This window comes from Convolutriloba macropyga, chromosome 3 (genome assembly GCF_964194025.1).
Source record: "Convolutriloba macropyga chromosome 3, txConMacr16.3, whole genome shotgun sequence".
Classification (NCBI taxonomy): Eukaryota; Metazoa; Xenacoelomorpha; order Acoela; family Convolutidae; genus Convolutriloba; species Convolutriloba macropyga.
In genome coordinates this window covers 71,839,887-71,853,493 of record NC_134470.1, presented here as the reverse complement: position 1 = coordinate 71,853,493, position 13,607 = coordinate 71,839,887, and the positions used below count along the sequence as shown (strand labels likewise).

Genomic DNA, 13,607 nt, shown 5'->3' with positions numbered 1-13,607 from the left:
TAGGGCAAATGACCAAAAAAAATGTGAAATCTATTTGTAACAGAGCCAGGAAAACATATCTAGAAGCATAAAAACAAAATAAAAATTAATGATTAAATCAGTAGAAAAAAGCATTTTTTCTTTCTACTTTTTCTTTGCTTACACTAAGCTACAAGGTGACCAAATTAAGAAAACAATAGTGGCAATATATCTGATCAATGATTTATTGTTAATTTGAAAATCAATTAAGATTAAAAATCGAAACGACCCTAAAAATTCGAGTTAAAAAGATGAATACAATTTTTTGAAGCTTTTAACGAAGCTAATTGGAGCTATCACCTTTGAGCTTTGATTTGCATTTAATCAATATAAAATAGAATAATTTTTTTTAAAAAAAGAGACCGACTGTTAACAATCTGAGTTCTTTTTGGACTGTAACAGTCAAAGAGTGTCCCAAACTAACCTTGCTAATGCTGTTCGTTCTATGGAAACACATTTTTTTGATTGTTGTACATATAGATAAATTTTTAGTCAAAAAACAAAAATAAGTTCTGTGTTTTTGATAATCATCGAGTAAAGTTAGAAAAAAACTGCAACACTTTAATTACAGAGCACTTTTATGAAGATGGAAGTTGAACTAGCCCCCTCTGGAACTTATAAAAAAAATGAATTGCTGGTTTTTGGATTTGTGCTTCCGACAAGTTTTATCAAAGTAGAGGCCCGTAATCAAGGTTCAAACAACATTTTTTTGTTCTTTTTTCAATGAAGTAATTCTGTAAAAACGCAAATAAAAACGGAAATCGGTCTAATATTCAAAAACATTTAAATTTCGATAGCTCAAAAAGACCCAAATTTAAATCCGGAATCAATTTTTTTCTCAAAGCACAGCAAAGATTCCAAAACTGGCCTTGCTATCACTGTGCGTCTGTTAAAAAAACAATTGTTTCAAAGCATTTCATATTAGTCTTTTTGGCAAATCAAAATCTCAATTTATCAGAAAGCTATTTGGTTTCTATAAATATCCGTCTAAATTTTGCAAAATACCCAAAAAACTTGGTTCGTACCACTAATTGTAGAATCCTCTACGTGTTGATCTGATGTTCCAATTGACTGGGTCAATGTGGAGGTATTTATTTTGAATCTGTCACCCGGGTTATAGCTTGTGTGTCCTGCAAAAATAGGAATTTTTTCTTATACATACCGACACACAACCTTTCTCAAATTTGATTGAAAACCAGCAGAATACTCGAAAGCTTCTGCGAACCGAACATTTGTTAGATGTCTTCGGTATTTACGTTTCTGTAACTCGGGTGAATGAATATTCTAAACAAGTTTCTCCAGTTTTCACGAAATAATTTCTTGTTTACTACACCCGGGTCGAAGTTTTTGGGCTAATTTTGTGAGAAATGCGGTGAACTTTTGTAAGAATTGCGGTGATTGCGGTGCTTGCGGTGAAAACAAATATTTCACCGCATTTCTTACAAAAATTCACCGCGAAATTCACCGTATTATGATTTTCAAAATTTACTCAATCTGATTTAACTTCACAAGAAATAGCAGAAATGTAAGTGACAGTTGGCGCAGTGCACTAAGCAGTTGAAGGCATGTAGAATGTCAGAGTTTCGAACCCGTGAGGTGACGATTTTTTTGTAAAAATACTGAGAACGTGGTGAAAATAAATAATTCACCGCGATTCACCGCATTCACTGCAAAAAGATGTAAGAAATACGCGGTGAAAATTATTTTTTTTTCACTCTCTTGCACCTTTTGCTCTCTTTTACTCTAGGTTGAGGGCAAAAGTTGAAACTTAAATTTAAATTTACTTCTAAACTTTTGGTAAACAATTTACATAGCAAACGATCCAAACATTAAATGAATTTTACAATAATAATGTAAGAATAAACAATTTTAATTGTCTTCTGAATTTCAAACAAATCAAATAGCAAACGATCGAAAAAATTAGCAAAATTCGACAGTAATAAAAAAACCATCAAATTAATTCATCTTCTAAAGGGTCTGGTAAACAATTCAAATAGCAAACAATCTATAATTATTCAGAAATTACTGCTTTTAACACTGAAGAGCTTTTTAATACTGTTCTGTATAACTTGAGTACAATTACTGCATCATTTATTGGTTTGTTGAGTGTCTTCATCATTTGTTAGATGTCTTCATCCGCTCCATATGGTTGCTTTCGTCCCTTAGACAAGGCTGACTAAAAAAGAATAAAAAATGTTTGATTCAGATTGACTGTCAAATTTTGACAATCAGATGAACGGAAACTCTGATTATATATTTGCGGTTAATTTCGAGGAAGTGAGGTCAAAATTAAAACCTTAGATAGACAACTGGTTAGGCAATCTCGATAAATCAAAAAATTCTCATCAGTTCAGTTCATCATAAGTCAAATCACTTCAACTCTTCTCTACAAGAGCTTCCAAGACAGCTGGTGAAGATTTTCGTCAGTAAATTTCAAAACTTTTTAACAAGAGTTATTATTCTGCGTCTGTTCTCGTTTATTGGACGGTGATGATTTAACTTCTCTCCCATGTTTAACGAAATGCCAAAAAGTGGACGTAATTTTTCCAGACTTCGCTATTATCATGAAAGTTCATCGCATAATTGCATGAAGAAATCCATTAGGTGATTAGAAAAATAGAAGTGAACTAATTGTAATTTTTCGTACCACTAATTGTAGAATCCTCTACGTGTTGATCTGATGTTCCAACTGACGGGGTCAATGTTGAGGTATTTAGTTTGAATCTGTCACCCGGGTTATAGCTTGTCTGACCTGCAAAAATAGGAAACTTTTCTGATACATACCGACACACAACCTTTCTCAAATTTGATTTAGAAAACCAGCAGATTACTCGAAAACGTCTGCGAACCGAACAAATAAACGCTTGTAAACATCTAACAGAATTGCATCCCATAAATTTTGACCGATTCAAAATGTTGTAAGACGCTGAACTATTTGTACGCATCTTTTTAAGTCAATAAATTTAACTGAATAAACTGGAAAATTATATAACAAAAATTTTAGTTTTTGCAATGTCAAAGAATTTCTATCCTTTTTGTCGTACAGAAATCGTGTTCTGTAGTAGTTAGCTGATTTGCTTGGCGAATTGCCGAAATCGTTTGTTCCGAATTATTTGTGTATTCGCGACGCGAAATCACACTTGTCTTTGCTGAATGGACTAATTCAATTCGTTAGCAATCTTTTGGCGGTAATCGCTCTGCGAAAACGGCTTTTAACTTAGGACTAGTAATTTGCTTGGCGAATATCAATTTTAAGTTAGCTCTTATTATTCTGAGCGATTTGCGGAGCAAAGTTCGGGTAAAAGAGAATCAACTGAAATTTGAATTAGAATTAGGGAGAGTGAAATTCAGAAATTAACAATGTTTTTGATCAACATTTTGATAACGCAACTTGATATATGATCTTCAAATTGAAGTGAATGAGATAATCCATAAAATTTAACAAGAAAGAGAACTAAATTATGAATAAATAAAGTTAATGAAATTAGCGCAGCAAAATGATACAATAAAAGGTCCATCTATACCACTTTTCCCCCTCAGCAAAATAAGCAAGACGAAGTATTGTTTGTAACAGAAGATTAATAGTTTATGTACTGGTTAATAAAATAAGACAAGAAATTATTGCAACGAGTTTTGTGATCAGTGCGTATCAGAGTCTGAAGCACAATCTGCTTCGCGAACCGTCATTCTGGTTTCCGGAGCCTCATAGTGTGGAGAGATGTAGTATTGTGTAAGGTACGGTGTATCAGATGAACAAGTCCCTACTTTGAGTTCTGATAATTGTGGTTCATGATTTCGCACCGCAGTTTTCTTGATCGTTGAAACTATAAAATTGTTCTTTACTGGTTGTTCCTTTAGCAATTGTTGTCTCTTTTGTCTTGATGGTGCGCCGCTTGAGGACTGATTCGGGGGACAAGTTTGAGTCGAAGCAATAGAATCATCCGATTTAGTAATTGATGTTGATGGTCTTTTCCGTTTTTGCGTTGGTTGAGCGATGAGCGTAGCTCTCATAGCTGCTTTTTGTTTAGGGCGACTCGGTGGTTCTGCAATTACAATTAATGTTTGGGGGAAGTGTCAACGGCGTTGCGAAAACTGTTGACTTTTGTGGTGGTTGATTCGGCGGGGCGGGTACCACCAACTTTTTGGTTTTTGTGGGCATCCACACTCGCAAGGGCTCGAGACACATTTGAGTGTATAAACGATACACATCTAGTATCATCAGTGTTGCGACGATATTTGATTTTTTTTCGCCTTCAATTTTCTTCTTAGCTTTTTTGGCATGTCGACTTATGATTTCTTCCATTGTTTTACCCGTTGGTATTTCCGTCGTTCCGCGTAACTTTTAAGGTCTGTTTGTTTATCGGCCTTAGTGCCAAAATTTGCAAGGTCAGAAATTTTGATTGGGACCTCTTTTTTGCCTGGTTTTTTGTTTATGAAGGTATAATGTTAGAGTTGATAACATACGATCCAGTTGCCAGCACATAATACAGTCCGTATAAGCTTTTCTTAGATCTTTTTGATTTTGGCTTCTTCTTGGCCAGCTTAAATGTCAATGATGTCTCTGCTTAGGGAACTTGTAACCCAATGTCTGGATGGGGCATTGTACGGGGCTCTTTATATGGATCCTCATCGAATCGCTTCCGCGCATCCTTACTGATTTTGTCCCGTTGCTTTTTGAATTCAACCTCACTTCTGGCTTCTTCATCCCATTGTTCTTCAGGTATCAGTTCGTCCCAACGCACTGTTTCCAAATCTAAATATATATTTTTTCAAAATTGGCTCTTACGTCAAAGTACTGAGATGGGGTTTAGTTGAAATTTTGTTTAAAGGTGTGTTTGCCTTTCTTCCAAAGTGCGCCTCAAATGGCAAAAAATTTATAGTCTTTTGCCGGCATATACAAAGTTGATAAATAATTGAATTTACTGATGCTTTCAAATTAAAGTTGTTTTGGTTTTAATTCAAGCTAATCGACTCTTGATTGTTCATGCTAGCCTCTCAACTTAACCAATCGCTCTGTGATCGTGTATTGGGGCTTCAATTAACTTTACATAATTCTGTTTACAAAAAGCTTTTTATCTGTTGACCGATTTGACACTGTGCTTGATCTAATCTTATCGTACGGGGAACGCCATGCAATGATACGTAGTCTTGAAGAAATTTCAATAGATTTTGTGCATTCGCTTTATCAAATACTTTTTCTGTTGGAAATTTTGAGAAACCGTCTATAAATGCAAGGATATAAACCTCTTGATTTTTTCATTATAGATTGGTCCATCAAAGTCTATTTGAATTTGTTCATTGGGTACATTGCGTTATCTTAGGGATGTCCATTTAATAGAAGGTATGATAGACACCATTTAATAGAAGGTATGATAGACATTAAATTTTTAGTGATCTTGACGCAGGGATTACATTTGTCCGTCTTTGAGAAAAGATCCCGATGCATGAACGGCCACCAAGCGTGTACCGCCATGTCTGTTATCCCCCGAATCCCGGAATGTGTGGCGTGGATGAAGATCTTTCCAATAGCTGTGAATAGGGACTTATTTGGTGACAACGGTCCTCGTTTCCACAGTTCGTCAGTCCGACACCTATTTAAATATGGAATGTTTTGACGTCAGGCTAGGCATGAGCGTGCTCGGAAAGATTTTTGAGAAAGAGCAATTCAATGAGTCCGTGTAGAGGTCATCACTGGACGGCGAGTTGCTGACATTTGTAGTATCCGTCCCCGGTGTTGAAGGTGTCACAGGAGCGGTTGGTGTTGTCGAAGGGCCGGCTTCATCGGCAAAACGAACCTTCGACGATGTTGTTTGCTTGATTTGGGACAGCGTTTCCTAGTCTGATGATGACATTGTTAATATGGATTGGAATGATTTAGCAATACGGTTAAAATTCGAGAACGATTTTTTCAACTGTTCTGTAGGGCAATTAAAGGCAAAAAGCGAGTTTGGAATGTAGGTTGTCTGGTTTACGGTAGAAGAATTAAAACAATTTGGTGTTAATTTGTAAATAATGTTGTCATTATTAGTAATTTCCGAATATTCGCGATTACGTGGTGCAAAATCACTGCATAATTTAATTCTTGCTGGAATTTAAATTATTCGCGTCCAATTTTATAAGCGCTTTTCGCTCCGCGAAGTTCGTATAATTTTCCGTATTTAGCAAAAAGCGTTTCGCACTGCCTTTTGTAGCGTCTAAATTGGCAACTATACATTGTTCGTTGTAAGTCGATATATTCAATGTTTTTGCTGCGGCTCACGTGAAATATAGTCTACTAATCCCATTTTCGAACCACGTAGATGATCAACTGAAAAACCGAAAGGCAGTAGACAATCAACCCGTCGAGTGAAACGACTATCGTAAGATTTATTCGCTCTATTTTCTCTCATTATAGACAATAATGTTCTATGATCTGTAATGACAGTAAAAGATTTACCGTAGAGATAATATTTAAAATAATCAATTGACCAAACCACTACTAACAGTTCGAGTTCATTAATACTAGAACGTTCATCAACGGAATTCAGGAAACGCGAGGCGAATGCTATTGTATGCCAGTCATCTGGAGTTTGCTGTTCGAGGGCGCAACCCAAACATTTTCTAGAGGCGTCACAATTAATTCGGTTTTCAACATGTGAAATAAAACGTTTGTTTTCCTTTGCTTCTGCAATTTTTTCTTTATTTATGTTAAAGTTTTTTTTACTGCTCATCAGTCCAAACAAATTTAGTGTTTTTGTAGCAACAGTTGAAAGGGTTGGCAAAGTTGACACAAATTAGGTATAAATTTACCGAGATGATGAACAGATCCCATAAAGGAACGCAACTTTTTTAAGTTTGTTGGAGAAGTGAGTTGTTGAATTGCAGCGGTTTTGTTTGATAATGTAGTTATTACCAATTGTGTTATACGATGACCGAGTCATTCAATTTGATCTTTTGCGAAATTAAATTTGGCTAAATTAATGCTGAGATTTTCTTCGTCAAGTTTAATTAGGCATTTTCCTACAAGGACTAAATGGTCTTCAATCCGACCTATACTCACTATTAGAATATTGTCCAGAAAACAAAATGTATTATTCAGCCCGACTAATGTACAATCTTTAGCTCTCTGAAATTCGGCCGGCATGTCAATCAACCCATAGAAGCTTGTTTTAAAACGATAAGTGCCTGTCATATCACCGCTGACAATATTGAAATTACAACAGCAAGCCGTATCAGCGTATAAAATGAGTTGACTGTATGCGTATTGCAAATCTTTTGCTGTAACATAAATTCTCTTTTCCGGCGCGTTTGACAGCGTTTGCGAAATGGTCTGAAATGGCGAATCAATATAAGGAATTTGGTATTTGTTCTTGTGTATTGCTTTATTTTGAATTTTGGAATCCAAAGCGATTTTGATGGAGTGATATTTTTTGACTCTAATGACAATCGGGGAAGTGAGGAATAGATCGGAACAAATGGACAATTTTTTAATATGTCCTTCATTCAGCAATTTTTCAAGTTCAATTTTTACCTTCGGTTTAAGATGAATGTGCACTTTTCTTCCCTTTTGATGGGTGACACGATAATTTCTATAAAATTTTGAGTTGACCGTATGGTGTTTAGAATTCCAATTCGTGTCATTAAATCAGGAAATTCTTTGGCTATTGACTGTTTAAGCACACAAGGTGTTTCGATTGCGTTTACTTGATTTTTGGACAAGGTTTTTGTGAAATCGTTATGCCAAGATGGTTCCGTCAGCGGCTACAGTTATTTTAGCTTTGGGAATTTTCCAATCGTTAAATTTTACTGGAGTTTTCAGTGTACCTAACGTTTCCACAAAAATATTCGAATATGATTTAAGTTCGAGAGGATTTTTCTCTGACCATTGGGCTTGAATGCAGTCAAAAATTATTTGCATAGCAAATGATTTATTTAGGATAATAAATCCACTGTCTGAATCGTGGAGCAAATTACAGTTTGTGTTGCCAATTGTTATTGTCATGTTTTGCATCGCGATTAGGGTTAGATTAATATGTTCTATCATTGCGATATAATTGTCATCAGATGAATCGTATTCAGAGTTAAAATGTTCGCTATAGTTTATGAAATTCACATTTTAATTATCAGATTCTTCTGTTTTCTGTGAAATTTTGACATTATTGATACGTTTTCTTTGTGGAGGATTTTTGAAATTATTCTAATTTTTCTGACATACCTTTGTAAAATGGTTGAGCAGACCACAATGGTTACATTTCTTACCCAATGTAGGACAAATCTGACAATGTGTTAGTGTCCAATTTTGTCCACAACCTCTACAAAAAACAGTTAAGTCGTGATTGAATGTAAATCTGTTCTGCTGGTTCACTCGATTATTCGCGCCCTAAAATTGGTGAATTGTTGTACCACATTGACTCCAGTGTTGTTATTGTTGGAAGAAATTCTTTGATGGTTCTGATGACCCATCTCCATTTTGACTGAAATGTTAGAAGCTCTTTTATAGTCCACTGTGTCTCGTAGAAGTTCCTGCTGGATATCGTCAACAAGCATTTTGGTGATGAAAATATCCCTAATGATTGCCTCCTCGCGATTTTCAAAATCGCAATTCTCTGCAAGTTCCTTGAGAACAATATAAAAATGGTCTTCCGTTTCGCCCTTTTTTTGTTTCTTGGATTAAAGACATATCGATCAAAAGTGATTTTACGGAGCCGAATGAGGGCGATTTCCAACATTTCCCAAAGTTTCAAAGGCAATAGATCGTAAATATTGTCGTGTAAAAATTTTTTTGTCAAAAGACGGCGGCCCTCAGATCCGATATTAAGATAAAGCAGGGAGACATATATCTGGTCACAGAGTGTCTTTGATCTGTCGCCACAAAAAATGCCTGCTTCAGTTATTTTCTGACACTTTCCTTCCCATTGAAGTTTATTTGGCGTTTGACGATCTCGCTCTGTTTGTTCGGTTGCATCCTCGATAGCAGTTTTGTATTTCGGTTCACGTGGCAGTTTAAAATGGCCAACTTGACTTGAATGGGCCATTTTTCCCATCGAATCGGTGGGTCGGATGTAGCTCTTTCACAGAAAGGCTTGCGCGATGTCGTACAGAAATTGTGTTCTGTACTATTTAATTGATTTGCTAGGCGAATTGCCGAAATCGTTTGTTCCGATTTACTTGTGTATTTGCGACGCGAAATCACACTTACCCTTGGTGAATGGATTAATTCAATTCGTCAGCAGACTTTGGTGGAATTCGCTCTGCGAATATGGCTTTTAATTTAAGACTAGTGATTCGCTTAGCGGATATCAATTTTAAGTTAGCTCTTTTTATTCTGAGCGTTTTGTGGAGCGAAGTTCGGTTGAAAGAGAATCAACTGAAAATTGTATTAGAATTGGAGAGAGTGAAATTGAGAATTTAACAATGATTTTGATCAACAATTTGATCACGCAACATTTACAATATCACAACTAAAAAAGGAATTGGCGGTAAACTACAAGATAGACAACGTGGACAGACAATATATCTCATTTTTATGTAAACAAATTAAAAAAGGCAGGAACGATTAATATATGGTCTTCAAATTGAAGTGATTGAAGTAATCTATGAAATTATACAAGAAAGAGAACTAAATTAAGAATAAATAATGTTAATGAAATTAGCGCCGCAAAATGATACAGTAAAATGTCCATCTATACCACAAGTTTATCATCGTTTGTCCAATTACTATTTGAGCTGCTGCTGCGCAAGATGTGACATCAAAAGTTCTTTTACAATTTGCCCAAATATTTATTGATTTTTTAACTAATTCTTTTTCTATAATTTTGAGTGCATATGTTCACAGTCCGGGTACTCCCTTCACAGTCATATGAGCGTTTTTCAATTGTCTTCTCCTTCGAATCCTGATTGCCTCAAATTGCTTAATTTCGCGCAAGTCCGCGCTAATTCAAACATATGCGGGCAATTTCGAATCAAGACAATTTCTGTCGTTCTAAGAATGGCTATTTTTTGGCATCACACTTTTCAAAAAACTACCAGTGTACCTTTTGTTTTGGTTTTTGTTCGCATAGTTTTTGATCGATATTTCGTTAAGATTCAGAGTCATGAATATTCTTATGATACCGCTGAATTGAAAAATGCGAGCGCCGTTCGATAAACCATTTTGCCACAGTTAACCACTGATTCTTGCAAAATAGAACATGGCCAATATTGATTCCTACAAATTAGAACATGGCCGTTTTTTTGTCTGGATCGCTGAGGCTAATTTGACAATTTCGATTTTTGTCTTCTCTTTGTCAGATGTCTCAAAAATATTCATGATGAGAGAAGTAAATACTAACGGATTTGAGAAAACACATTAGACGTATTCACCGCGTCGCAGTTATCAGATTCGTTTTCAGCATCAGAGTTTGGCACCCCTGTCTTGCAATAATCTGAGCACAAATTGTTGGTCACTCGCAATTAACAAAAACAATCTTCTGAGAATTTCTCAGTTATTAGGATTGTTAAGTAGTCATCCATATCTCGCAAAGTCATAAGAAATTTTAATTGAAGCGTTGCGATTTTTGTATTTCGCAAAGGGAACTCAAAATAAGTTTAACTTCTCATAAATTTCGGTTTTAAATGTTTTAAAACCCGTACTAGTGGATAGGCAGAACTATAGACAAAAGTTTTTTTGTTGTTTTGCCAAACCAAATTTCGGCAATCAATAAAAATGCCGTAGAGAGCTATGGATGTTACCATTGAAACCCCGCTTAGATTAAACGTTTCAATTATCTTACATAATTACAACTTATGTTACAATTTGGGAAGGAACGTGCCCCAAGTTAGCTAAACTGTTTGCTTTCATCGATAATCTAATGAAAAATTATTGTGTCCTGCTAAATAATTCGGAGGTTTAAGAATTTTGCATTGACCGTTGAGCTATCGAAGTTTTGGTTGAGTTCCAGGAACTCTGACATTGAAACAATCAAAAGTTTTTACTTTATTTTTGAGGAGTTATTGTGCCTCAAATAATTCAAAACAATTCAAAAGCTTTTTGGCAGGTCTCCTTCGGACAGAAAGTTTTATTCTTCAGGTCTCTTTGGTGTAGCAAATAAAGACAACAAGGAAATAAAAATTGAAGCAGCTTTGTGGAAATTTCATGCATTCATAAAACCAACCGTTAGCAATCCAACTACAAAAAATAACAGTCAAATTCAACTCAAAATGGAGACAAATGAGTAGTTTGATTTGAAACATATGCTAATTTTTGACTTCACCAACTTGAATGGCAATTGATTCTACAAAATTAGATATTTTTGGTTTTTAGATCTTTGGAAAGCTTCAGAAAAGCTGGAAAAACAGCGGAATTCAGTTTTTCATTTTAGTTCTTGGCTGTTATATCATTTCCAGTAAAAATTCTGTCAAGCTTCTAAACGTTGTTATTCTAAACTGTTCAATTGTTTGAGGTGTCATTCTGCTGAAAATTGCGCCATGTTTTATCATCATACTTTTTTTCAGCAAAATTTGTAAACCTGTGCACCGAATTTTTTTAGACAGAAGTAGATGTACACGATTCAGCCCAGTGTATGCTTTATCTGTTCTTCATCATTTTGGGATTGGTGTAACAGAAAACCGGCTGAACAAAAATTCAGTTAGTTTGAGATTAATCAATCAAATGAATTATCTCCGCAATTTTTATTTATAGTTTTTTTATTTACCTAAAAGCTGAACGCTATCTGTGAAACAATTCGAGCGCTCCTGAAATTTTTCTTTAAAGTAGCAAAATTTTTTTCCACCTTTTATCATAAACGTGAAAATAAATGGACAAATTTGAAACAAATTTTTTTTTCAAAAAGTCTTATTTATCTGGTTTATTAAGCATTTTCAACGACCCTATTAGGACTAGTCTACACTACACATTTGCTGAATCTACTTTGTCAAGAGAAAAAGAAAATTTTTAATCTTTTTGAACTTTTTAATTGTGTTCACTTAAACCACAATTAACACAATTTCCAAATTTAAGATTATTATATTATTAACACTACTGATACTATGATTATTTTGTTTAACAATTGAAAGCATAAGGATATTTAACCTTAGGGATATAATGAAATTAATTTACACTTTGCCGACTTTTGGAGCGAGTAAAATTTTGCGAAAAATGGAAACTAATGGGATGTGTGCCTCTCAGAATAGTAAATAGTATTCTAAATTTTTTTGGTCTCGATTAGTCTGTGTCTATAATAACGGGTAGATTGTTCTTAGACAGAACGAATAACATTGCAATCAATTTTGACTTTGATCGTGATGCTAAGGGTCATTACCGTATTTTTTCTTGTCAGTGAAGGTTGATTCTTGAAAATGTTTTTTTTTGTAACTAAGAAAAATGAACTTACCTTCGATACTCCAGCGATTAGGAGATCTTAGCGTCAGGTGATCCATTTCTGCTAATAAAAATTTCAAAAGTAAAATTAAGTGTTCTAGATTAATTGTTTTCCCGCTCCATTATATCGGAAACTGGTTTCCCAACAATTCTCGAAAAATTTTTGAAACAAACTTTGTCTTTTTAAAATTTCTTCATAAAACTCTCAATTTGCTGAGTCTAAGTTTAAGCTTGTTTGTGATTTTTAAAAATATTGTATTGAAGTTTAACAGTCATATAAAAATATGTTTTTGCTGTAATTTTACAAAAAACTTGCAAATGATAAATTAGCCAAAGACTAGGCGAATTGAGCTATCGGTCAGCATTTTTGGACAGTTTTGCTACATCAATGCTCAATGGGAGCTTAATTTGTAAGCAAAAAGTTACAACAATGCTAACCATAAAACCTGCAGTCTGACACGAAGGAAACTATAAGAAAGAAGGCAGCCAGATAAAATGCGCTGCTAACCTTGTGTTGTTCACTTCAAATATACAAAAACCCGATTAATACTTTTAATAAATGTTTTTGCTACACCAACGGATAAAAAATCGCGTACGCCGATCTGTGATTTGAGCCCATTTCAAAACGTGAGCTGAAAACTGCATTATTGTTTTTTACAAAGCAGTCTTTGTTTTCTTTCTTCATCTGGGGATGGAATTTGGGCACAGAATCGATTAGGCGAAAACATTTTTCGTAGCAGTTAGACAAAAATTTCGAATTAGGTGAATCCCAATTAAAGAACTTAAGAATGGTACTTCAAAAACCACTGGACGCTATAAAGTACTCAATTGTTTCAAACAAAAATGAGTAAAAACGTTCGAAATGTATCATTTTCGCAAGTTTTTTGCACCTCAGTTACGTTCCCTCAAAAAAATTTTGCACAAAATATGGATGAACGAGTAGAAAACATGATAGAAAATGTTTCAATAGTTTAGAGTTGTGAAACGTACAAAAACTTTGAAAAATGATTGTTGATATATTTCTTGGACGGACACAAAATGAAACATTCAAATGCTCAACATCAATTTTTCAAAAAAAATTAAGGTCATGTTTGTAAACTATTATTACCTAGAGACATTCTTTAGGGAAACTTGGGTACCATTTAATTCAAGAAGATTTTGTTAATTTAAAATCAAAACAATTCGATCATTTTTTTAATATTTAGTGGGCGCCCAGTTTAGTTCCCTTTTACTTTTTGCTGGCAAAGTAAAG

General features: G+C 34.6%; 1 protein-coding gene across 4 annotated transcripts in view; it reads right to left on the bottom strand.

The window, feature by feature from the left end:
* Positions 1-1,779: 1,779 nt before the first annotated feature.
* Positions 1,780-13,607, bottom strand: part of LOC142337270 (uncharacterized) — a 56,418-nt gene continuing 44,590 nt past the window's right edge. For 3 of the 4 annotated variants that reach the window (XM_075386430.1, XM_075386434.1, XM_075386432.1), the window contains 3 exons: positions 10,329-10,421; positions 2,666-2,770; positions 1,780-2,194 (listed from right to left, as the gene is read on the bottom strand). In XM_075386430.1, the coding sequence (XP_075242545.1) occupies positions 2,181-2,194; positions 2,666-2,770; positions 10,329-10,421 (212 nt within the window). In that variant the 3' untranslated portion in view covers positions 1,780-2,180. The remainder of the gene's footprint in view (positions 2,195-2,665; positions 2,771-10,328; positions 10,422-13,607) is intronic. The other variant, XM_075386433.1, reaches the window with a different exon arrangement.